Source organism: Pyrgilauda ruficollis, unplaced genomic scaffold, assembly GCF_017590135.1.
Source record: "Pyrgilauda ruficollis isolate IOZ18807 unplaced genomic scaffold, ASM1759013v1 scaffold34, whole genome shotgun sequence".
In the NCBI taxonomy this organism is placed as follows: Eukaryota; Metazoa; Chordata; class Aves; order Passeriformes; family Passeridae; genus Pyrgilauda; species Pyrgilauda ruficollis.
Genome location: NW_024524822.1, coordinates 1,697,857 through 1,720,880, shown reverse-complemented (window position 1 = coordinate 1,720,880; position 23,024 = coordinate 1,697,857). Strand labels below are relative to the sequence as shown.

The 23,024-nt window shown below is 52.6% G+C and overlaps 3 protein-coding genes across 4 annotated transcripts in view; 1 reads left to right on the top strand and 2 right to left on the bottom strand.

Annotated features, from left to right (window-relative positions):
• The first annotated feature begins 201 nt into the window (after positions 1-201).
• Positions 202-2,322, top strand: TUBB4B (tubulin beta 4B class IVb). The gene is made up of 4 exons (XM_041474797.1): positions 202-325; positions 412-520; positions 595-705; positions 1,114-2,322. The coding sequence occupies exons 1-4, from the start codon at positions 269-271 to the stop codon at positions 2,172-2,174; spliced, it is 1,338 nt and encodes a 445-aa protein (XP_041330731.1). The 5' UTR covers positions 202-268; the 3' UTR covers positions 2,175-2,322.
• Positions 2,312-16,494, bottom strand: FAM166A (family with sequence similarity 166 member A). The gene is made up of 8 exons (XM_041475193.1): positions 16,324-16,494; positions 16,116-16,186; positions 12,638-12,807; positions 9,679-9,950; positions 8,181-8,286; positions 7,021-7,115; positions 4,020-4,137; positions 2,312-2,400 (listed from the first exon to the last, which is right to left on the bottom strand). The coding sequence occupies exons 1-8, from the start codon at positions 16,492-16,494 to the stop codon at positions 2,312-2,314; spliced, it is 1,092 nt and encodes a 363-aa protein (XP_041331127.1).
• A 2,507-nt stretch (positions 16,495-19,001) lies between these two features.
• Positions 19,002-23,024, bottom strand: part of LOC121357547 (discoidin domain-containing receptor 2-like) — a 57,727-nt gene continuing 53,704 nt past the window's right edge. For both annotated transcript variants that reach the window (XM_041474935.1, XM_041474936.1), the window contains exons 16-17: positions 22,438-22,587; positions 19,002-21,249 (exon numbers count right to left, since the gene is read on the bottom strand). In XM_041474935.1, the coding sequence (XP_041330869.1) occupies positions 21,109-21,249; positions 22,438-22,587 (291 nt within the window). In that variant the 3' untranslated portion in view covers positions 19,002-21,108. The remainder of the gene's footprint in view (positions 21,250-22,437; positions 22,588-23,024) is intronic.

Genomic DNA, 23,024 nt, shown 5'->3' with positions numbered 1-23,024 from the left:
CGGTTGCCTAACTGTAAAGCTAACAGACAGGAGGGCGGGGTGAATAGGAGCCGTCGGCTTGAATGACAGCGGCCTAGCCAATTAGATTCTCTCATTTGTAGAGCCTCGCTATAAGCATCCAATCGTTGTTGCGAGTGGCCGTCTGGGCGGGGAGAAGAAGGCTGCGCGCGCATTCCGCTGCTATATAAGGGCTGGCGGTTGCCTCACGCAGCCAGAGTCGGTTGGGGAAAGCCTGGGGTTGTAGTGAGCGCTCGGAGCTGCCGCCATCATGAGAGAGATTGTGCACCTGCAGGCCGGGCAATGCGGGAACCAGATTGGAGCCAAGGTCCGGGCGGGGAAAGAGGGCGCGGGGGCGGGAGGGGAGCGCGCCCGGTGCGGCGCGGCCGCCGCTGACGCGCTTCTCTTCGGCAGTTCTGGGAGGTGATCAGCGACGAACATGGTATCGACCCCACCGGCACCTACCACGGGGACAGCGACCTGCAGCTGGAGCGCATCAATGTCTACTACAACGAGGCCACAGGTAGGGCCCGGACCCGCCCCCCGTGCTCCCCCCGGCCCCCCGGCGCGGTAGTCATGGCTCTCCCTGTGTTGCAGGCGGCAAGTACGTGCCCCGCGCCGTGCTGGTGGACCTGGAGCCCGGCACCATGGACTCGGTGCGCTCCGGGCCTTTCGGGCAGATATTCAGGCCAGACAACTTCGTGTTCGGTGAGTGCGCGGGGGCGGGAGGAACCGCGGGGTGGGGCGGGCAGGGCACTGCGGGGCTGCCCCGCCGCACATGCTCCGAGGAACCGGCCCGGACGGGGGTAATCCTGGCGTGGAATACCGGGATTGCGGCTGGGAACAGCTCCGAGGTGGCACCAGAGGTCGTTGCCTTTCGGTTCTTAGTTACCACCTCCGTGCGTGCCACCGGGAGAAATGGAGTGGCTGCTGTATCATTGATAATTAATGTTTGCCTGTGTCTGGCGAGCCACTGCAGAGGTGCTTGTGTGAAACCACAGCCCTGCGCTCGATAAGATGAAAGCTTTCATGGAGCCTGATGCTCTTAGGCTTTGCTTGCAAGCAATAAGCAGGAAGCAGTGACCGTAATCTAATTCGAAAATGGCTCTTTTCCAGGTCAGAGCGGAGCGGGGAACAACTGGGCAAAGGGCCATTATACGGAAGGTGCTGAATTAGTCGATTCTGTGTTAGATGTTGTAAGAAAGGAGGCAGAAAGCTGTGATTGTCTCCAGGGCTTTCAGCTTACTCACTCCCTGGGTGGTGGCACAGGCTCTGGCATGGGTACCCTTCTCATCAGCAAAATCCGTGAGGAGTACCCAGACCGAATTATGAATACTTTCAGTGTGGTGCCCTCCCCTAAAGTGTCAGATACTGTAGTAGAGCCCTACAACGCCACGCTGTCGGTGCACCAGCTGGTGGAGAACACGGACGAGACATACTGTATCGATAACGAGGCGCTGTACGACATTTGCTTCAGAACACTGAAGTTAACGACCCCCACCTACGGTGATCTGAACCACCTCGTGTCAGCCACCATGAGCGGTGTCACCACCTGCCTGCGGTTCCCGGGCCAGCTCAACGCTGACCTGCGGAAGCTGGCAGTGAACATGGTTCCCTTCCCACGTCTGCACTTTTTCATGCCTGGTTTTGCCCCACTCACCAGCCGTGGGAGCCAGCAGTACCGGGCTCTAACCGTGCCAGAGCTCACCCAGCAGATGTTCGATGCCAAGAACATGATGGCGGCGTGTGACCCTCGTCACGGCCGCTATCTGACCGTGGCCGCTGTCTTTAGGGGCCGCATGTCCATGAAAGAGGTGGATGAGCAAATGCTAAACGTTCAGAACAAAAATAGCAGCTATTTTGTTGAATGGATCCCTAATAACGTTAAGACAGCAGTCTGTGACATTCCACCTCGCGGCCTCAAAATGTCTGCCACCTTCATTGGCAACAGCACGGCCATCCAGGAGCTGTTCAAACGCATTTCTGAGCAGTTCACTGCGATGTTCCGCAGAAAGGCCTTCCTGCACTGGTACACGGGCGAGGGCATGGACGAGATGGAGTTCACAGAGGCTGAGAGCAACATGAACGACCTGGTGTCTGAGTACCAGCAGTACCAGGATGCCACAGCTGAGGAGGAGGGAGAGTTCGAGGAGGAGGCTGAGGAGGAGGCAGAGTAAAGCTATGCAGTTGGAACACCTGTAAATTTTGTTTAAAGTTGTATGAACTCTCTCATTCAAAAGTTCTGTTTGTGTTGTGTTATTATTGCTGTTTCCGAGTCACTCCCAATGCTGTACAGGCACCATTAAAGCAGTTTTCACAGTGCAAGACCCCGTCTCCTCTGTTCACACCGGTACGATTCCCGTGTACCGTCCCCGTAGGTGAGCCCGTGGATGTCCTGCAGGTCTGGAACACAAAAACAATAAAACAAAACGGGCTTGGCACGAGCACTGCCCCCTTGCCATGGTAACCGCCCTTCTGCCCTGCCCTCAGCCAGGTGACACCTGCTGTGTCACTGGCTCCTGCTGGTGTGGAGATTGGAGACGTTCCCTGGTGTTCTCTTACAATCAGGTATTGCTGGAGCGGGGCACATTTAACAGGGAGGGTGGATTTAACTCCAAGCTGTATCTAAATTTAGGTACCTGCCTGTGGCCTGGTGCAGCCTGGCCTGGCAGGAGCTGAGCGGGGGTCACCGGAGGTTTGAGCTGCCTGGGCACAAATCGGTGCCACAGAGCTGCCACCCAGCACTGGGTGTTCTGCGGCAGCTGAGCTGCTCCACTGCAGCTCCTCAGTGCTGCAAACCCAGCAGGGAGCCCTGGCCTGGCCCAAGGGTGCTGGGCACGCTGTCACAAGGGACACCAAAGCTGACCCCTTGCACACAGCCCTTCTGCAGTGATTTCAGAAATCACATAGAGGTTTTGATAATCAGGTGTTGATGCAGCCTCTGCTGTTTGGGTGAGCTGAACACCTGACAAGTATCTGACACTAGTTTGTCTCATGAAAACCCTGTATTGACAGCAGGTTTTTACAATGGAACCAATTCATATGTTGGGTGTCGCTTCAAGTGACAAAGCTGTCACCGAGGAGCTGGACAGGAGGGAGCAGGCTCCTTCCCTGCTGAAAAAATTCTGTTCAGTGTTCTAAATTATAACTGCTTTTGTTTAAAGGTTTTCTGCCTTAATTAATTTTCTCCACCCAGAGCCGGACTGGTTGGAGCAGTTAAAACTGTTCTGACTGGTGGCTCCAGAGGCAGGGAAGTGGGAATGTCTGCAGAACAGGGCCCAGTGTCAGACCTGCACTCAACATTCTCCTCTCTGGGCTCGGCCTCCCCATCAGCCACAGCCCAGCCCAGCCAGGGGAGTTGTTTTCCCACTCTTTCAATCCTGCCATATTTCATCTCCCATCTCCCCTCTGCACTGCAGCAAGGACGAGCAGTGAGTCCAGTTCTTCCCGGCTGAGCTCCATAATTTCCCACCCACATTACTGAGCTGTGACCAAACACAGCAAAGCATTAGTTGCTGATTTGTTGAGATTTTTTAGCCTGGTACATTAATGCTTTCAGGTGCATGGACACACCTTCCCCTTACTTACAAAATTCCTCCAGACCTCTCCTTTTAGGCAGCCCAAGGGCTCAGGCAGGGACCTGTCCTGATGGCAAATACAATTTCCCTACACTTTCTATGCTTTCTCAACACCTTCACACCATCTACCTTTTCCTTTTTATCAGACTTCCAGCTTTTTAGAACAAATCCCTTTCCTGCCACGTGACAGGTGGGATGTCACTGAGCCTGGGCAGGGGATGGTGGCTGGAAACGTTAAGCCTGGGAGAGGCTGGCAGTGGGAAAGCTAGGCTCTCCTGGGCATGGCAGAGTTCCAGCAGCTCAGCACAGACCAGGAAAAACCTACTACCCACGTGGAACACCTCACTGATTGTTCACTGCTATGCCACTCCAGCCAGTAAGAGCACTACTTAACCCAGTAATTAGTATTAGTGACTTTCGTTTTCGCTCAGCTGATGAACTTACGTGGTACAAAGCCCAAGTAGTTAGGTATGAGTCCTGCACGGCTGTAAATTTTGGTGTCCGGCCAGTGTGTCAGGGGGAATCTTGTGCCCAATGTATAAGGTGGATTTCTCTCCAAAAGCTGGAAAACAAAACAAAAAAGACCCCACAACAACATGGAACGGTTTATTTTAAAACACACTATTTTTACCAAAGTCATGTGCTTTGACTCTGCATCATATAAAATATTTAAGCCAACATAAACCAATTCTCCTTCCAGTCCTGCTTTCTTCTAATTAAGAGCTACATTGCATTGTCCCTTTTCCCACTCCATAAATTTTTCTCCTGGCAGGTGTTGGCAGCAGTCCCTGCTGGCTTGTCCCCCATGCCCACAGCATGGCCCAGGTGCTGTCCTTGGGATCCCTGCAGACCAGGCTGCAGAGATTCATTCCCTTGGGGATCATCCCCAAGTCCCAAAGCCTCTGCTCTGCTGTCCCTGGAGCTGGCGTTCCTGTGCTGTGGCTGTGTTTGGGCTTGACCCCCCCCTTTGTGTTTCCATGAGTCCCACCAGCAGGAATGGCCTGGAATTCCCAGGCCAGGAGGAACAGGAAGGCTTAGGTGGTATTAACTGAAGGAAGAGTGCAAATCATCTCCTGCCCTCTGAGGCCGGACACAGGCGAGGGGCTGGGCAGCAGGATGGGTGTCACAGCCGGGTGTCACAGCTCGGCATCCACAGAACCCCTAAAGGTGTCCCTGGAGCTGTGCTTGGGATGCAGAGCGGGGATGTGGCTCACAGAGCCCAGCACACCGTGGGGCCACCGCGCCCTTTGTGCTGGGATGGAGCCACGCAGTGCCTGCTGCAGGCAGGGAGCAGTGATCCATGGCACATCTGTAACCGAGGACAACAAAGATTTAGGGCAGCAGATTAGAGGCTTGAAGTCAGAAGCCATCTTAGCTGGAAATGCCGTGTGATTCTCCCTCCCTTCAGCGCGTCTGCTCCTCGCTGCTGCCGAGCCCCGGAGCGCTGAATCCCGCACGGACGGACAGACACCTCCCCGGCTGACCCACGGCATGGCAGGCACCGGGGCAGGAAGGCTTGGCAAACAGCACGCCCAGGGATAAATGCCCGGGTTTTGTTCTGTTTGCTCCTTTTCTGCTCCTAATCACAGCAGCAGGGAAGGAGACGGAAGCCAGCGCCGGGAAATGCGTCTCACCCAGAGCACGACGCTGCCCTGCTGCTCTCCCGCTGGCTCAGCCCTGCCCCGCTGGTTTCTCCGAGCTGGGGACCCTCAGCCTCGGACGCTTGTCCTGCATCAGCCCCGCATGCTCGGGGATGGAGGCACGGCGGTGTCGGGGAGCAGCAAGGGCTGGGTGCCTCAGCCTGTGTTCAATGCGCTGATCCGCTGGACCAGCGAGGCTGCTGCACCCCGGGATCCCTCTGCACCCCGGGATCCCTCTGCACCCCGGGAATCACACCGCATCCCGGGAACCTCTCTGCACCCCGGGGATCCTGCTGCACCCCGGGGATCTCGCTGCATCCCGGGGATCTCACGCCCTGCCGGGGGCAGGGAGGGACGTGTAGCTCTGAATGCAATCAGCTGCTGCGGGAGGGATCTCGTTTTCCGTGCCGGAGGATTGTGTCATTGTATAGGCACCGGGGCAGGAAGGCTTGGCAAACAGCACGCCCAGGGATAAATGCCCGGGTTTTGTTCTGTTTGCTCCTTTTCTGCTCCTGATCACGGCAGCAGGGAAGGAGACGGAAGCCAGCGCCGGGAAATGCGTCTCACCCAGAGCACGACGCTGCCCTGCTGCTCTCCCGCTGGCTCAGCCCTGCCCCGCTGGTTTCTCCGAGCTGGGGACCCTCAGCCTCGGACGCTTGTCCTGCATCAGCCCCGCATGCTCGGGGATGGAGGCACGGCGGTGTCGGGGAGCAGCAAGGGCTGGGTGCCTCAGCCTGTGTTCAATGCGCTGATCCGCTGGACCAGCGAGGCTGCTGCGCCCCGGGATCCCTCTGCACCCCGGGATCCCTCTGCACCCCGGGATCCCTCTGCACCCCGAGATCCTTCTGCACCCCGAGATCCCTCTGCACCCCGGGATCCCTCTGCACCCCGGGATCCCTCTGCACCCCGGGGATCCTTCTGCGCCCCGGGATCCCTCTGCACCCCGAGATCCTTCTGCACCCCGAGATCCTTCTGCACCCCGGGATCCCTCTGCACCCCGGGAATCACACCGCATCCCGGGAACCTCTCTGCACCCCGGGGATCCTGCTGCATCCCGGGATCCCTCTGCACCCCGGAATCCCTCTGCACCCCGGGATCCTTCTGCACCCCGGGATCCCTCTGCACCCCGGGATCCCTCTGCACCCCGGGAATCACACCGCATCCCGGGAACCTCTCTGCACCCCGGGGATCCTGCTGCATCCCGGGGATCTCGCTGCATCCAAGGATCTCACGCCCTGCCGGGGGCAGGGAGGGACGTGTAGCTCTGAATGCAATCAGCTGCTGCGGGAGGGATCTCGTTTTCCGTGCCGGAGGATTGTGTCATTGTATGGGAGCTCTTACAGCAAGGGGACGACAGTATTTCAGGAGGGATATTTCTGCATCCTTCCCAAAAGGAGGAGAAAGAAGGTCTAGATCCCTTTAAGAAAAATTGTGTTCGGAAAGGAAAAAGCCTTACAACCAAATAAATGATATATCACAGGAAGTCACCAGCACGGCCAACCAGACAGAGGAGATGTATTCTATAAAGGAAGTGCAGATACTTGCATCCTGTATTTCCGCACCCAGAGCAACATTTTTAACATCCACTCTTGACCCAGCCCTCAATATATTTCCTTAATCCTTTTATGAACTCATTTACCATCCCTTAATGTCCCAAGGAAACAAGTTACAGAATTTAATTGCTGGTGTTTTTTTCAATGTTAACTAAAAGCATTTGATTTTGCTTGTACTTGTTCCCCAGTTCTAATCCTACTACTGAAAATTCAGCATTATACATATTCTCATTTCAGTAATCTGTAATCTACCTGGCGACGGTCAAATTCCTTCATGGCTTTCTTCACAGACAAGAGGTAGGTCATGCCAATGTTGTCCAGGGAGCAGGGGATGTATCCAGTGTACCCTTTGGGTGAGGCAAAAGAGAACATTTTCTGCTTGAGAACATACAAAGATAATTTAAAGATCAACCATTCTGAGAGTAGAGGAGCCTGGGATGAATATAAAACCTTAAAGTATAGGAAGGAAAAATTAATCTGTTTAAGTTGTAAAATTAACTCTTACATGTGAGGTAGCTTCTCTGAAAGAGGTTTTTTTCCTTATGACTCCCAAGGAGAACACAATGGCCTGAACTGATTTTTGTTGGTCTGCATGTGGTATGGAAGAACCATTTCATTTTCTTAGTCCTTTTTTTACATTGACAGCTCTTTCATGTTTTCTCCCAATTTAATACACATTCAGGGGCTAACAATGGGATGTCCAACCTTTTGTCCTCATCTCCTCTGCCCATCCAACAAATTCCCACAACAGAAACTTTAAAAGACTAAAACTACAAAAACCTAGTGAGGTAGAACCTAAAAGCAGCCCAAACTCCCCTTTTCCAAAGGAATGCTTTGGAAAGGGAAATTTGTCTTCTGCACCCTAAAGCCTGGACACTCTCATTTTAGCTGGAATATTGTGATTCCTGTGATCCTGTCCTGCAGTGCAGAGTGAAGGATCCCACCTGCTGCAGTCGGATCCTCGAGGGGGATCAGCCCATCACCCCTGTAGCTCTCCTGCTGCACAGGAATGTTCTCCCAGGGCCAGGGGGAAGATGTAGAACACCCCTTGCAGGACACAGTTCACACCTCTATGGTGGTGCCATACCCCCTGCGTGTGCATTTGGTGATTCAGGAAAACATCTGGTTTCTGGCAGGGTGGGGCAGAGCCCAAGGACCAGCTCTCCTCACCACAGCTGCAGGGGACTGAGGTGGTTCCTGAATCCCAGGTGGCTCCTGAATCATCCAAAGGGTGACAGCATCCCAAGGGTGACAGCATCCCAAAGAAACGCCCTTGCAGGGAGAGCAGCAGGGATATTTTCCATCCCAAACAAGCTGGAGCCACTGGGCAATGCCACAGTGTCCCCATGGGGAGAAGGGTCACATCATTTCCTAGAGGTGGCCTGGTGCTGCAGGTGGCCTGGGTGCTTTACCTAAAGTGGCTTTCTGTCGGATGGCATTTGGGACAGGCAGCACTGGCAGTGTGTAATCTGCTGTTGCAACCCCTCCTGGCAGTGTCACACCTCCGGTTTCTAGCTGCTTGAAACAAAAAGAGAAATAGGATCAAACACCAGTAAAACCCGCTTCTTCCCTCAGCTGCACTGCTTAAATCACTGCCAGGACTGGGAATGGCCACTGCCCAACTGCCATTTCCAGTTCTTCCCAGCTCCACTCCAAGAGCCACCCCAGCCACTTCTGGGAAAGCCAAATGACGAGATGAGCAAGCAGCAGACCTAGAAAGGGTTTGCAAAATCCTCATGCAGAACAAGGGGAGCTTTGGGCTCTGAGCTCCTGTGCAAATCTGTTTCTGAGGGCAAGGAGCAGGAATGTCCCGTCTTGGGATTTACATCCAAGCCAGCTTTTGACTCCATACGTCAAACCTCTAATCTCTGCCTTCAGAGGATTTGCAGAGCCACGGCTGCAGGAACGTGACAAAGGCTGTTGCTGGCTCCAGAGAAAAGAAATGTTTTATTAAAAAATAATAAATATAATAATAATTAAAGAAAAAAAAAACAAAACAAACAAAAAAATCTCCAAAAAACAAACAAACAAAAAAACCCCAAACCAACCAACCAACCAAACAAAAAGAACACCATAAAACATGTTGGTCTGGAGGGATATTTGGCTGTGCAGTGCTCAACAGCCCCCAGCTCCACAGGCAAATGCCAGTACTGGTGTTCAAAGGAGAGGTAATGATGGTGTGAAATTCAGGTGGGGGCAGATACAGGGTCAGAAACCCGACCAAAGGTGCTGGGACTGCTCTGTTTTTGGGGGGAGGAGGAGGAAGGCAGCATCAGGGCTCCAAGAACACCCTAAGGAAGCACAAGCCTGGCTGGCCAGCACAGCATAACACAACTTTAGGGACTGGGATTGAAGCCAAATGCACCCAAATGAGAAATTAAGCCTTTTTGATTGGGAAGTGTAATTAACTATCAAAACCATTTCCTGAAGATGGAGTAGATTTGCTGCTGCTGGAAACATTTGTGTGTCTCATCTTTCTTTACAAAAACTCCTAACTTTGTGCCCTTGCCATGTGTTGGATTGAGCCCTTTCCTGACCCAGGGATGGGATAACTGAGAGCCATTTTAAAAACTTTTATTCTATTTTCAGTCTCATGCGAAGGGTGAGACAAAACAGATGTTATAATTCACACTATTACAATCAGAAGCTTTAAAACATTTACAGCATGGCGTGGCTAAAGCTAATAAGCCAAAAAACACTTATAGTGTGTTGTAATTAAGAAATAGCTTCTAATTGTAACATAAATAATAACATCTGTATTATCTCGCCCTTCACATGAGACTGAAAATGGAATAAAAGTTTTTAAAACGCCTCTCAGTTGCGCCTGCCTGGGTCAGAGAAGGGCTCGATCCAAGAGGCGCCCGCAGCCGTGTGAAGCCCCCTCCTCACGCCCCTCCCGGAGCCACTCACCGTTCCGCTCCCTGCAGGGCTGCCCTGGCCGGCTCCAGTCCCTTTTCCCAGGAGCCGGGCCAGGGGTGCCATGGCCAGCTCCCTGTCCATCTCCTGGGCCGCGGGGTGCAGGGCCAGCCCCCGCAGCGGCTCCGGGGGGCTCTGCTGGGGCCCGGGCACGGCCAGGCCCGGGGGGCACCGCCAGGGCTGCGGCTCCTCCAGCACCGAGGGCACGGGCTGCGGCCCCAGGGGAACCTCAGCAGGGCTCCTGAGGGGCTGGTAGGTGACATATCCTGAGGGACAGACACTGAGTTAGGGGACACGAGGGACTCCCGTTATCCCCGTGCCCCGGGAAGGAGCCTGGAGTCAGCGGTGTAGAACCAGAACAGCTCGACTTGGAAGAGACCACAAAGATCCACTCCATGCACATCCCATGGCTGTGTCATCAGCCCCATCAATAAACCAGCCTGCACAGAGATCCAGCACAAGTCCCAGCTAAATAACATTTATTCCAGCTGTCACCAAAACGGTCAAATATCACCAGCCAAGCTAAAAAGTTGTATAGGGGGAAAAAACCCTCAATCCTTAACTCCAGGTGGCTGTGTCAGCCCACCCCAAACAGAGCCCTCTCCAAGGAATTCTTGCTCTGGCACCATTGCTGCTCATCGAGGAAAGAATCTGCTGTAACACTGGCTGGAAAAAAATTATCTTACATCCAGCAAATGCTAAATATCTCCACTGTGAATGAGGGACAGAGCCCTGTGATTTGAGGTTCTGCAGGGACAGCGGAGCTTGGCAACTTTTGTCTGATTTCCCCTTAAAAATCCCTCCTGACGTGGCTCCCCAGGTGCCCCAGCCCTGTGTGACCCCTGGCTCAGGCATTTCTCTGTGCCAGCAGTGAAGCCCATTTTTCCCTTCTGCAGTTCCAGAGGAGAATCACTCCTCCACCCCACAGCCACCTTTTCCTTCTTGGAAAACTGTTACTGTGTCAGCCTGGTCTTTTTAAAACAAACCAAATTCCTTCCATTTTTGTGCTCACAGGCCATTTTTTTCCAGGTCATTACAGCCTTCCTGTGAGCTCCCCTTGGGAGCACGTCTGCATCCCAGGGCTGAGCCCAGGGAATGAGGAGCCTCTTCCAGCAGAGGCTCCATCTGCAGACAGCCCCTTCCTCTGCAGTGCTGGATCAGTGCTGGACTCAGAGGTTTTTTCCAAAATTTCTATAAATTTCTGATGGGCATTTAGGTGTTCAATCTGCCCACAACTACATAATAATGTGTATATATTCTGTGTACAGCTTTGTGAAATATACATTATATATATATATATATATTCAGTTGCTCTATGCAACTGAATTATCAAGTGTCCAGGCTGGAACCAAAATAAAGAAAAATCCTCAATTAAAATGATTTTTCAATCCAATGTGCAAATTTTAAAGCAGGTTTGTTTTTTTACTTCATTATTAATAAGAATGTTGAATCTACTCTTTCTCCCACAAACCAAAGGAAAAGAAAACTTAGGTTGTTCTGTACTTTTTGATCACCATGACATAAAACAGCCAGCAGGACACCAGGCAGCACCTGGGCAGGGTTTAAGGGATTGCTCAGGGCCAGCTGGACAGCAGGAGCTGTTGGTGATCAAAGAATTCAGGACCTTTTCAGCACAGCCAGGGCTGGTTCTTCAGGACCTCACTGAGGAGCAGCAAACACGAGCACCATTGGCAACGAGGAGAGAACCAAAATAATGAGAGAGCAACTCGGTCAACTGGTTAGTTGGGTCTGTCCAAGCTGTATTTTAGACCAAGGAAATGCAAATTCAAATCTCCAGGAAGGAAGCCTGTAAACACCACCTGTGTACTGGAGGGCTGGATCCTGGAAAACAGGGCCAGGAGGAGCAGAGAGGCCACAAGTTTGCAAGAAGCTGCACGACACAAATTCCCAGTGAGAAATGAGAAAGCAACACTTGGGTGTGGCCATCCCCGGGGAAATAAAGACCCAGATCCCACAGGGGCACATTATCCCCATGTTCAGCCTGGAGGAAACTCACTCCCACTGTCCAGGGCATCCACAACAGCCAAATGTGTCCCCAAGGGATGGCACGTCCCCAGGGGCTGATCAGGGCAGCCCTGCTGTGCCTGCTTTGGGGCTGCTCAGCAGGGACCAGGAACTCTGCACAAAGCGCTGGGACTTGGTTGGAAATTCCTGCAAATTCCCTGTATTGGGAATCCACATGAGCCTGTCTGTGCTTGATGGGAGAGATGGGGCCTGTTAGCAAAGTGGAAAGGGAAAAGAGGGAAAGGAGGGAAAAGACAGGAAAGAGGGGAAAGAGGGGAAAGAAGGGAAAGAGGGGAAAGAGGGGAAAGAGGGAAAGGGAAAGCACAGGAGCCCTTCTGCTGAGCTGAGGAGGAGCAGCAAGAAGCAGAATCAAGGCCAAGCTGTCAGAGCTCAGAGCAGAGCGAGCTGTGCACCAGGCAGGTGAGCCAGAAAAGAATCTGAGGTAGGACACCAGACCTTCCCCAGAAAGATAGATTTTAGCCTGTGGAATTGTGCTGGGTTTGACTGGGATAGAAGTAATTTTCTTTATAGAATATCATACAGGCCATGGTTTGGATTTGTCAGCAGGCAGCTGTATGGGGTTTAGTTGCCAGCCAGGGTTAAACCACAGCAGGAATTCTGAAAGAACTGGGGAGTGAGTTAATGATATGGCATAAAATCACTTAACTTCATCTAACTGAAGATAATCTGGGAACTGAAACTCTCCTCTCCATAACACCAGAATCCCCATCCTCATCCTCATCAGCTGAGGCCAAGAACTGCAGCACCTCACTCTGCTGCTCTCCAGCTGTCAGAGCTCCTGCACCAGAGCTGTGATTGCTCCAAGGAAAATATCCCATTTCATCCAGCAGCCTACCAAGGACAGAAGGATACAGACCCCACTACTGGTAATTAACACCGTGCTCATTAGCAGGGTCCATTTGCTCACCTGGATGGTCGATGTGGTAATGGTACTCGAGGAGGTTTTCTTTGTTGTCCAGTGGTGCCAGCAGGGAGCGAGGGCTCTTCCTGACGCTGGGATCTGTCAGGAGATTGTGGGTGGTTCTTCCATAGGTGTCCCCAAACATGAAGGTGAATTGAGGAACGTAGCCCCCATAGCTGAGGAGGAAACCAGAAAGGAGCCATCACTGAGATGGCAGTGGGGGATGTCCACTGGTGGGGTAATCATGGAATCCCAGACTGGTTTGGGCTGGAAGGGACCTTAAAGTCCATTCAGTCCCACCCCTGCCATGGCAGGGACACCTCCCACTGTCCCAGGCTGCTCCAAGCCCCAAAGTCCAACCTGGCCTTGGGCACTGCCAGGGATCCAGGGGCAGCCACAGCTGCTCTGGGCACCCTGTGCCAGGGCTGCCCACCTCACAGGGAACAATTCTTGCCCAATATCCCATCCATCCCTGCCCTCTGGCAGTGCAGATCTGCTGCAGAGTGTCTGTACCCTGGACAGGAGCCCAGGGAAGGTGAAGGATGGGATGAGCCCGGGGGGAGAACCGAGACCACACGTGTGGTCACACAGGAGCCAGGAGGGAGTGTCTGTGTTCCACATGCATGTTCTCCTCTGGCAGCACAAAAACTGGCTCATCAATTCACAGGCATGTACAGGCACAGGCCCTTGGTTCATGGAGAAACATGGGTGAGGTCAGGGAGCAGCACCTGGGGATGGGAAAACTCCCAGCACAGTCTGGGCTTTGGCAGCACCAACATCCACAATCCCCCAGTTAAAATACCATTTCCTGTTCCATGTGCCCCAGTTTAAACCTTGCAGTGCCTCTCTGCTCTGACACACTGTAACTGAGAAAATCCCAGTGTCTCTTGTTCAGTATTGAAACTCAAAAATCAGAATAATTCCTCTCTTGCAGCCTCCTCTCTCTGCTCACAGCGAGGAGGGGGCCCAGGCTGATGAGCCCCCCCAGGCACTGCCTGGCACAGGGGGGCACAGGGAGGGTGGTCAGTCCCAGGAACAAACATAGCTCTGTTTTTTTGGGATCTCTCCACCGCCCAATCCCTGGGCTGGGCACTGTGACTTGGTGGCCAAGGGCAGGGCAGGTGCTGGAGCTCTGGCTCTGCTCCGAGACACCATCAGAAACTCGAGCTGTTCCAGTCTCAGATTTCCTAATGGTGATGTTATTCCAGCACTGAAGAAAGGTAGAGCAGCCAATTGCAATGAACAGAAATATTCCATCAATGAGCCCAGCGTGGATCCGGGGATAAAGCCAGATGATGCATGAGGATCATAAGATGATGAGTAAGTCCTTTCCCTTCCAAATAGTTTAAACAGCAGCCAGCAGAGCTGTGCATTTACTCTTGGCAGGTTTCCCCACTCTGCATGCAGGATTCCTCCTGGAGCAGCTCAGTGCCTCATCCCCAGGGATTCTCAATGAGTCTTGCAACATGGATGATAAACTGAGCAAAGGCACAAATGACACAGCCCAAATAATTACAGGATTGCTGGAGGGATTTTGATCATGGACAAAATAATGGCTGGGCTGAGAAAGGGCCCTGTTCCCCTGCAATTAAACACGAGGTGAGCGAGTTGGGATCTGCCACGGAGGGAGTCACAAGTGCTGCTGGTAAAGCCTGGGGAAGGGATCAGCCTCAGCAGGGCTGTTTGTGCCCCCGTGCTGGGGGTGATGAAGGACCCCCTTTTGGGGAGCCTGTCTGGGGCTCAGGCTGGAGCAGTGAGACCCCCCTGCCCGAGGCTGAGCCCGTCCCACCCTTCCCTTGCTCAGCCCTATCTCCTCCATCACCACTCCCAGGCTGCCACCCAAACCTGCTCTGCCTCCCTGGCTGCCAGCAAAGCCTTGGCCCTGGGCCATCCTCTCCTGTCTCCAAACCCTTCCCAGCTCTGCAGAGCCAGGCTGTGCCCAGGATTCATGGACTGACCCCTTCTCTGCCCACCCAGACCTTCCCAAGCCATCCCACTCGCTGGGTTTAGGCTTCCCAGTGCTCTTGAGCACTGTGGTGGCTTTCCAAACTCCTGCTGTGACCATTGCCTGGCCTGATGACAACGACGTGCTTTGGTGCTCTCGAGGTGGTTGTAGGTTCACTGGCACAGGTGGGTGCAGCACATGGGACACCTGGGGACATCCTGGACACAAACCCTCCTCCTGTGACACCCCGGGGCAGGGCTCTGGCTCTGCTGGTGATGCCCTTCAGGCAGCTCCTCCTCACCCTCAGCACCCACGGGGGCTCAGGGGGTGCCCTAAGCCTGCACAGCACCCACAGAAGCAGCAGCAGCCTTTGCCTGCTCCTCCTCCTCCTGCCTCCAGAGGCCAAAGCAGCTCCGAAGAGGAGCAGCCCCAGCTGCTGTGCCCATCCCGGGGCTTGGAGCTGCTCCTGAGGGAGCTGCAGGCAGGCAGGGGTGAGCCAAGGAAGGTGTTGAGGCTTTGGGGGCTGCAATTCCAGCCACAGCTCCCTCCTTGCTGTCCCTCATCTTTCCCAAGCCGCTGCCAGCACAGCTTTGATGGCACACAGGGAACGTCACATCAGATGGCCACAGCAATGCAAAAATGAGTAAAAAACCCCCAGGCTCAGAGCTTGTGTAAGTGGGAAGGTGGAGAGATCAGCAATGGAAAATCCTGCCTGTCACTCTATGGGGAAGGGCCGGTTCGGTCAGCACTGCAGGAGCAGCCCCAGGGAAACGCGCTCCACCCTCTCCCCGGGCTGGGATCTGCCTCCCCAGACCTGCCCCGCACACGGGACCTGCCGGCATTCCCTGTGCCTGGGCTAATCCCAGCGATTTCACACCCACAGCAGCTGCTTTTCCCCTGGGACTGCCCAGCCCTTCCCTTTGCACATCCCAGCCCAGGTCCCACCACAGGACCCCACACACAAAGTCTGAATTCACAGCAAATCCCAAATTCCTCCCATTCATGTCTTACCTTCTCCCCTGTAACTCACTGCCTCATATCCAGGCTTTCTTCCTTCCAAGCCTTTAGAGGAGAGTGTCACAAAGAGCTTTGGGAAGAAATCCAGCTACTTTTGGAGTAGATGACAAGACTTCCCAGTCTCTGACCCAGCAGCAGGACAGCGCTCCAGCCCAGTGACCAGAGGGTGTCACATCTGTACAACCCTTTAGTCAAAGGAGACTTCCAAAAATCCTTGATGCAAATATTAAGACAGTTTGGAAGCCAAACCCCACACAGTACTCTGCTGACATTTGGCAGCTTAAAATAAATGGGGAAAAAGAGGGGAAAAGAACCATTTTGGCTTTGCTGTCCTTGGCATGGTGTGTAGCTCTACCCCTCTGTAAGGTGCTGCTTCCTCTGGAGCTGTCTCCTTCAGACCATGGTTACGTGGAATATTGAATAGTGTCTTTAAAAAATCCCCAAAACATCCTGAGTCATAAACACTCCCTGATCCCAACCAGAGCCACGTGCATTGGAAATGGATGTTTTGGATGAACTCACCCAGGGATGTGGTAGGGGTTTTGAGGGAAGATGCTGTTTCCCTTGAAGCCTGCCATGATGATGTTACAGCTCTTGGTGGGGAGGGGGGGAAGGAGACACAGCTCAATGCAATCACCAGGGGAGCCTCTGTGATGTCAGCCCCCAGCAGGTTCCACCTGCAGCACAAAACCCCTCAGCTGCTCCTGGACACAGCTCTTTCCTTCCCCACCTGGACCTTTTGGAGGAGCACAGGAATTCTACGGCATTCATCAGCTTTCCTGAGGGCCCCCAGCCCTGGACCCAGCAGTGCCAGGCGCTCCCTGCGATGGCCCCAGCACGAAGTCAGGTCCGTGCTCACGTCCCCCAGGCTCTGCAGAGCCGCCCTCGCCCCCGGGGACATCGAGGCCACCCGTCCTCTGGCTGCTCCCCACTGTTTGAGGATTCCCTGCCGGTTCCTGCAGGATGAAGGTTGTTCCCAGTCCAACACCACATGCCTTGCTGGGTTTGTCCCTGCCCAGCTGAAGGCAGGCCCAGAACAGGGGCTCCTGTTTGCTGAACAGCCCAGGCACGGTTTGGGCTGGAAGGGACCATAAAAATCACCTTGTTCCACCCCTGCCATGGCAGGGACACCTCCCACTGTCCCACGCTGCTCCAGCCCCAGTGTCCAGCCTGGCCTTGGGCACTGCCAGGGATGCAGGGGCAGCCACAGCTGCTCTGGGCACCCTGTGCCAGGGCCTGCCCACCCTCACAGGGAACAATTCTTAATTCCCAATATCCCAACTAACTCTTCCTTCCTTCCTTCACCTCCTTGTGCACTCCATGCCCTCATACAGCCTCTGTACATTGAGCTGATCAGCTCCCAGATCTTTGGGAAGAAAAACATGGAATATTTTCCATGTGATCTCAGAACTGGTCACTGGTGCAGTTTAAACTTCTTGCAAATGAGATGTTTGAATTAAAAATTAAGTATGAACAAGCTTGGCTTTTAGACATCCCACTGAACTGAGTGTTCTTCAGCCCTTCAAAAAGTATGTAGTAACTTCTGAAGTTGAAAATTATTAACTTCTCCCTAAATTTCCCTCCCAGCTGACTGGAATTGCAATTGGAGCTGCAGCCACACTACTACTTGAAGTAGTTGTTCTGTTTGTCATGTATGGGATAAGGAGACTAATTATCAAGTACTTACCATGTAAGTTTTAAAACCAGTTTTTCCATCAATCTTGAGTCTTTTTGTAATTTTCTGTGGCAGTTGTTTGCTGCAGAGCTGTGGTTCTTGCAGGACAGCAGCTTTAAAGGATGGAGAACTTGTGCTGGTTCCCTTCCCCAGGTGTGAGCCCAGAAGTGTCACATGCAGGACCTGGAGGTTTTATTTCAGTGTCAGCCTCAGGACCAGCTGAATTCTGCAGATGAATTAAATGCTACTGTGATTTCACTGTCACAGATGGAGAAATGGTTGAATTAGAGGTTTCCTTGAGGAGATTAAAACCACCCAACCCTTCAGTCTGCCCAGAGAGCCCTTTATCTCCTCTGGGGCTGAGGTGGAGCCTCAAGGCAGCCCTGCCTGGGTCTGGCTTGGCCAGAGCTGGGGAGTGAGGGATCCCAGGTGGTTTAAACTCCAAACCCTGCCCACAGGAGCTGTTCTGGAGGCAGCAAAGTCCCCAAGCTGTGCTCAGGCGCTCTCCCAGCTGCTGAAGGTGGTTTCTGATGTGATGCTTCTGTTTCAGAACAACTTCAGCCACACGTGCCTCAGTACAGGTTTCGCAAGAGGGACAAAGTGATGTTCTACGGGAGGAAGATCATGAGGAAGGTGAGGGCACCTGGTGAAATCCAGTGTAAAGTGGAGAGGTGTAAAGTTTGCAACGCTTCACAGGCTGAGCCTGGCCCAGGGCCTTCAACCTATAAATGTCACTGGGATGTTGTGGATGTGTCAGAACTCCTGCAGTGCTGACTGCATTGCTGATGGAGCAGCAGCAGCTTCTCTTTCTGACCAGACCTTTCAAGAATATGGAATTGATTAAATGTCCCAGAATCCCAGACAGGTTTGGGTTGGAAGTGACCTTAAAGATCATCTTGTTCCACTACCCAGATTGCTCCAAGCCCCATCCAACCTGGCCTTGAGGACACTTCCAGGGATGGGGCATCCACAGATTCTCTGGACCACCTGTTGAATATTTGAGGGTTGTTCTTACCTGTTAAGGTGCCTAATTTCCCTCCAGCTTATGTCTGAGAAGATCAAAATGCTTCTCTGACTCCTGCCCTTGGTGCCTAAAAAGAGATCTGGTATTTTCAGCCTAAAATGTATTTGAGTTTGCCCAAATACTTGGGCTCTGAGCAGAGGCAGCCCTGCCCAGCCAGCCAGGGCTCTGCCAGGGGCACAGGGGCTCAGCTCAGGGTCAGTGACAGACCAAGAGGCAACAGGCACAGGATGCAAGGGAAAGACCCACCAGGCACAAGGATAAAGTTTTTCATGGGCACAGAACAGCTCTGGGACAGGGTCAGGGATGGCATTTCCAACCTTGGAAATTTTCAAAGCCCAGAGCACCCCCAGGGAACTTAGAAATCAGCTCAGCTTTAAGTGGGCATGTTGAGAAGGGACCTATAAAGGCTCCTCCCAGCCTAAAGCATCTGATTTTAACACTGAGATGAAAAAGCTGTTTATTGAAATGCAGCACCAACCAACAACCCCAGGCCCACTGAGGTCCCACCAGCACAAGGGGATTTGGGCCAGCACGTTTCCAGCATTTCCAGAAACTCCCTTCAAAAATCTCTTTTTTTAATGGTCTGTGGCTGCCCCCTCCAACCCCAGGGGTCACATCCTCCCCAAAGAGCTACTGAACAGCCACACCAAAGTGTCATTTCTCAGGGCAGACACCTGGGTACATAAAAAGAAGTGGAAATTCACTTTTGTCAAGGTTATCATTAGAATTTATTGATATGAGACAAACTTTGTATGTCACCATGTCAATGGAGGAACAGCATGCCCAGATGTCACAGAAGCCCAGAGCCCATCCAGGGACTCTCCCTGCCCTGGGAGCTCCCAGCTCTGGAGCACAGGAGACCACACACCCAGCTGGGTGGCACTGGGGACATTTCCTGGGGCAGGAATGCTCCAGAAATACCTTGGCTGAGAGGTTTGCCAGACTGCAGCACCCAGCAGGATCTGCTGGCTCTGACTCCAACAGGGAAGGGCAGCTCACCCCAAGCCACTCCAGTCACAGGGGCAAAAAAGGAAACCTAACAGGAGGGGAGATTCCAGGAATCCCTGCAGGGAGATTAGAGCACTTGGCCCCTCTGGCTCCTCAGCCCTAAAGGGGCTCAGAGGAGCAGCTGGGGTGGTGACAGATCCCCAGCAGGACAGCCCAGGCATGGCTGAAGCCTTCCCAAGGAGCAGACACAGCCATGCCATGCTCCAGCCTGGCATCTGCCCATTCAGAAGCAGGGTTTTTCTTTTAGCACAATTATGCCTGTGTTGTAACCACTCAGACATTCCCCTCTCAGCAGTGCCCTCTCCCAGCACAGCCAGCCTGTCATCTATGCTTGTGGCTATGATGAAAATTATCTTTATAATCTTTACTGGAAATACATTTTATGCTGGATTCTACTTAAAAAAAAAAAAAAAAGCCAAGTGCTGAGCTTTCATCTTCTCTCAGCTTATGAATATTTGGTTTGGTCCTAAGTATCTTGCTAAATGATTAGAGAGGGAATAGCAGAGTATTCCCCAGGCACCTGGTAAATCCACAATGGATTTATTGTAGAAACACACTAAATTCTCTAACTCACTCCAAATGGATTTCAGAGCCCTCTAAAACCCTCCAGAGAATGAGCTGTTTGTGACAGGACACACAAAAAGCAACCCCAAGTTCAATGAGTAACCGAGATAAAGGACAGGCCACAGCAGGGGACGTGCCAGCCCAGCCCCTGTGACAGGGCAGGGACAGCCTGGCCATGGCACCAACCTGCTGCACACCTGGAGAGGAACCTCAGGCTCCAGACACACACGTGTGACCTGTGTGCTCCTCCTGTCCCTCTCCTGGGAGCTGTGGCAAGTGACAGAGAGGGTTCTGCTCTCAGCCATCTGGTTCCACCCAATCTAAGTTCCCTCTCACACGTAACAGCATTGATTTAGAGATCTCATATTGATGGGTAATTATACAGGATTAATTGCACATCAGTCCATTGTGGCTACAAGTTCATTAGGTTAATAACTCTACATAGTGACAGTAGTACAGTATCAGCTACTTCTCAATACAAACTCCCTAACCTAACCTTAATTTGTAGGTCAGAGGAAGACCTTCTAACACAGTGACCTCCCAATAACCTTTAACATTCATTTCAAAATCATTTTTTCTAGAAAACAAAAAAAAATCCAGTGTGGGGAAAATGCACATATATAACCAAAGCAGTGCTTAACAACCACAGGAAAACAGAACATCATCTTGGACTCTTGTTTCAGCATCTTCTGTGGACCCTGGCAGTGTCACTCCCAAAGGGTTCCTCAATGCTCCGTCAGTTCCCAAGTCCATTAAACCATTTCCCAGCTCCAGATGTTTCTGGCCTCTCACCATTGTCTGTAGCAAGAGCACACAGAAACATTTGCTCATGTGCACAAGACTTCCATCAGATTCCATGGAAGAGCTCTGGAAGGCTGCAGCCTTTCCTTCCAGAAACCTGCTCTCGAGTGGCAGCACTCTCACCGACCGGTGCCTTCTCTTCCAGCCAGGAGGGAGCTCCAAGTCCCTCCAAGCTTTACTCATTCCTTCTGCCCAAAGCTGTATGGGTATCCAATAAAACCCCTCTCACAGTATTCCCAGGAAATGATTCAGAAGAGGAGATGATTTTTCAACCAAATGAGATCCTCTGGTCCTGTGTGTCAGACCATGGCCAAGAGAATGAGCAGCTGCCATGGACGTCCCAACTGAAATAGTCAGGGAGGGGAGCGAGGTGGCCTGACTGTGAGGGACAGGCAAAGAGACCCCAAAGTCACTCTGTTCTCGAGTTTGCCTCTTTCCTAGAGTCAAATGTTTGATTCCATTTGTTCTAGCAGGAACTGGTGGATCATGTCAAAAGTGGGACGATCTTTGATATCCCTGCTCCAGCATTTCAGCATCAGGTCGAACACAGGGTTAGGACACAGAGGAGTCTGGGACAGATAGATCTGAAAGGAAGAGCCACAGTGTTTCAGTGGGGTTCTCACAAAAGCACTGAACCTTTACTCAAGTAACACCAAAAGACAGTTTCATTCCAGGTTTACAAGACACAGCCACCATGCAGTGTTTGGAATCCCTCCAGCTCCAGTCTGGCAGTGGAGTCTGGACAGAGCCTCTCAAACAGCACCACGGACACTTTGCCAACTTGTCTGATGAGCTGGTCACAAAACAGGCCTTTGTCCCCCAGAAAACATGAATGCTTCTGAGGGATTTGTTCTCCAAGAGACAGCAAAACACAAACCAAAACCAAATTTACCACAATAAAATCCAAGTACTTTCAACTCACCGTAGACAGCCCATGAGGCTTTCTAAGCATCGTGACAGCTTGTTAGCAGAGACAGAAAAAACACCTTTTAGAGCTTGTCTACAGCACAGCTTGGCAGAATTACTTTATTTCTCCCTCTCATTTTTTAGGCTCACTTCTTGTAGGCTCTTGGCTAATCATTAGTATTTGGGAGATGATGAGTAAACCCCATATAATTTTATTTCCCTTAATTCTCTGGTGCTAAGGGTGAATTTTGGGGAGAACTGCTTTGGGTACTGAGGAGATGGTGTGTCCTGCACCATCACTGGTATCTATTGAGGGCAGCAGCAGCGGGGACAAAATGACACAAAAGCTCTTCAGCAGCTGGAGATGGCCAAAGGCTTCTTGGATGTGTGGAGATACTACAGGGAGAATCTAATCCCTGGGAACTAACAACTGCTCCTTCCCATCACAAATCCCTCCTGCTTCCTCATCTTGCAGAAGCAATGCTGGCAGGAGAGTGCTGACAGAGGAAAGGAGCAACAGGACTGTGTGGGAGAACCTGGAAAAGCTGACGACAGGCAGAGTGAAGTGGTTTAGAACAGGAAATAAGCTGGACAGGGCCAAGGGGTTCTTCCAGTGGGACTCCAAGAGAGGAAAACTGGTGCAGTGAGCCCAAAGGGAGAGGAGAGGGAGGACAGGTGAGAAGCTGAGTGGAACAGAGGACACAGGTGAGAAACTGAGTGGAACACAGGTGAGAAGTAGAGTAGGACACAGGATACAGGTGAGAAGCAACAGAGACTGCTGCAGCTGAGGTGAGGGCAGCAGGGAGGAACATCCAGCAGGCTGGGAGTGGCTGAGGGAAGGAAGGGAAGAGCTGTTTGTTCCTCACCTGCCTGCCCTGGCTGCGGAAGAACTCGCCCGTGTTCTCGATGACCTGCTCGTCCGTGAGGAGGCTGTAGGGCTGCTCCTTGCACAGCACAAACATCTCCCACAGGGTCACCCCGAAGGCCCACACATCACTGGCTGTGGTGAACTTGCCCTGTGGACAGAGAGGATGTGCTCAGACCAGCAAAACCCTCCCAGCCTGCAGCCCAGCACCAGGGTGCACCTGGGGAAATGCTCCAGACAGAGCCAGCACAGCAGCTGAGCTGCCCCAGGCACACCCACGGGCATGGCAGGGCTCTTTGCAGGGCAGCAGCAGCATGTGGGGAGTCCACAAGCCCTGAGAAGGTGCAGTTTTCACAGGGGCAAAGCTCTGTAACAGGGAGCAGGTCCCAGAGAAGACCAGAGACTCCTGTCCCTCCTGAGACAGTCTGTTTGCAGTAGAATAAAAGAAACTGAGGGAGGGGGGACAGTCACTGCCTACCTCCACCCAAAACACCAGAGCTCACAAAAAAGCCTTTGAAAGGGAAGCAAAGCCCTCAGGGTGAAAGCAGAGCCAGAGCAGACTCCAGACTCTTAGAGAAAGGCCCAAGA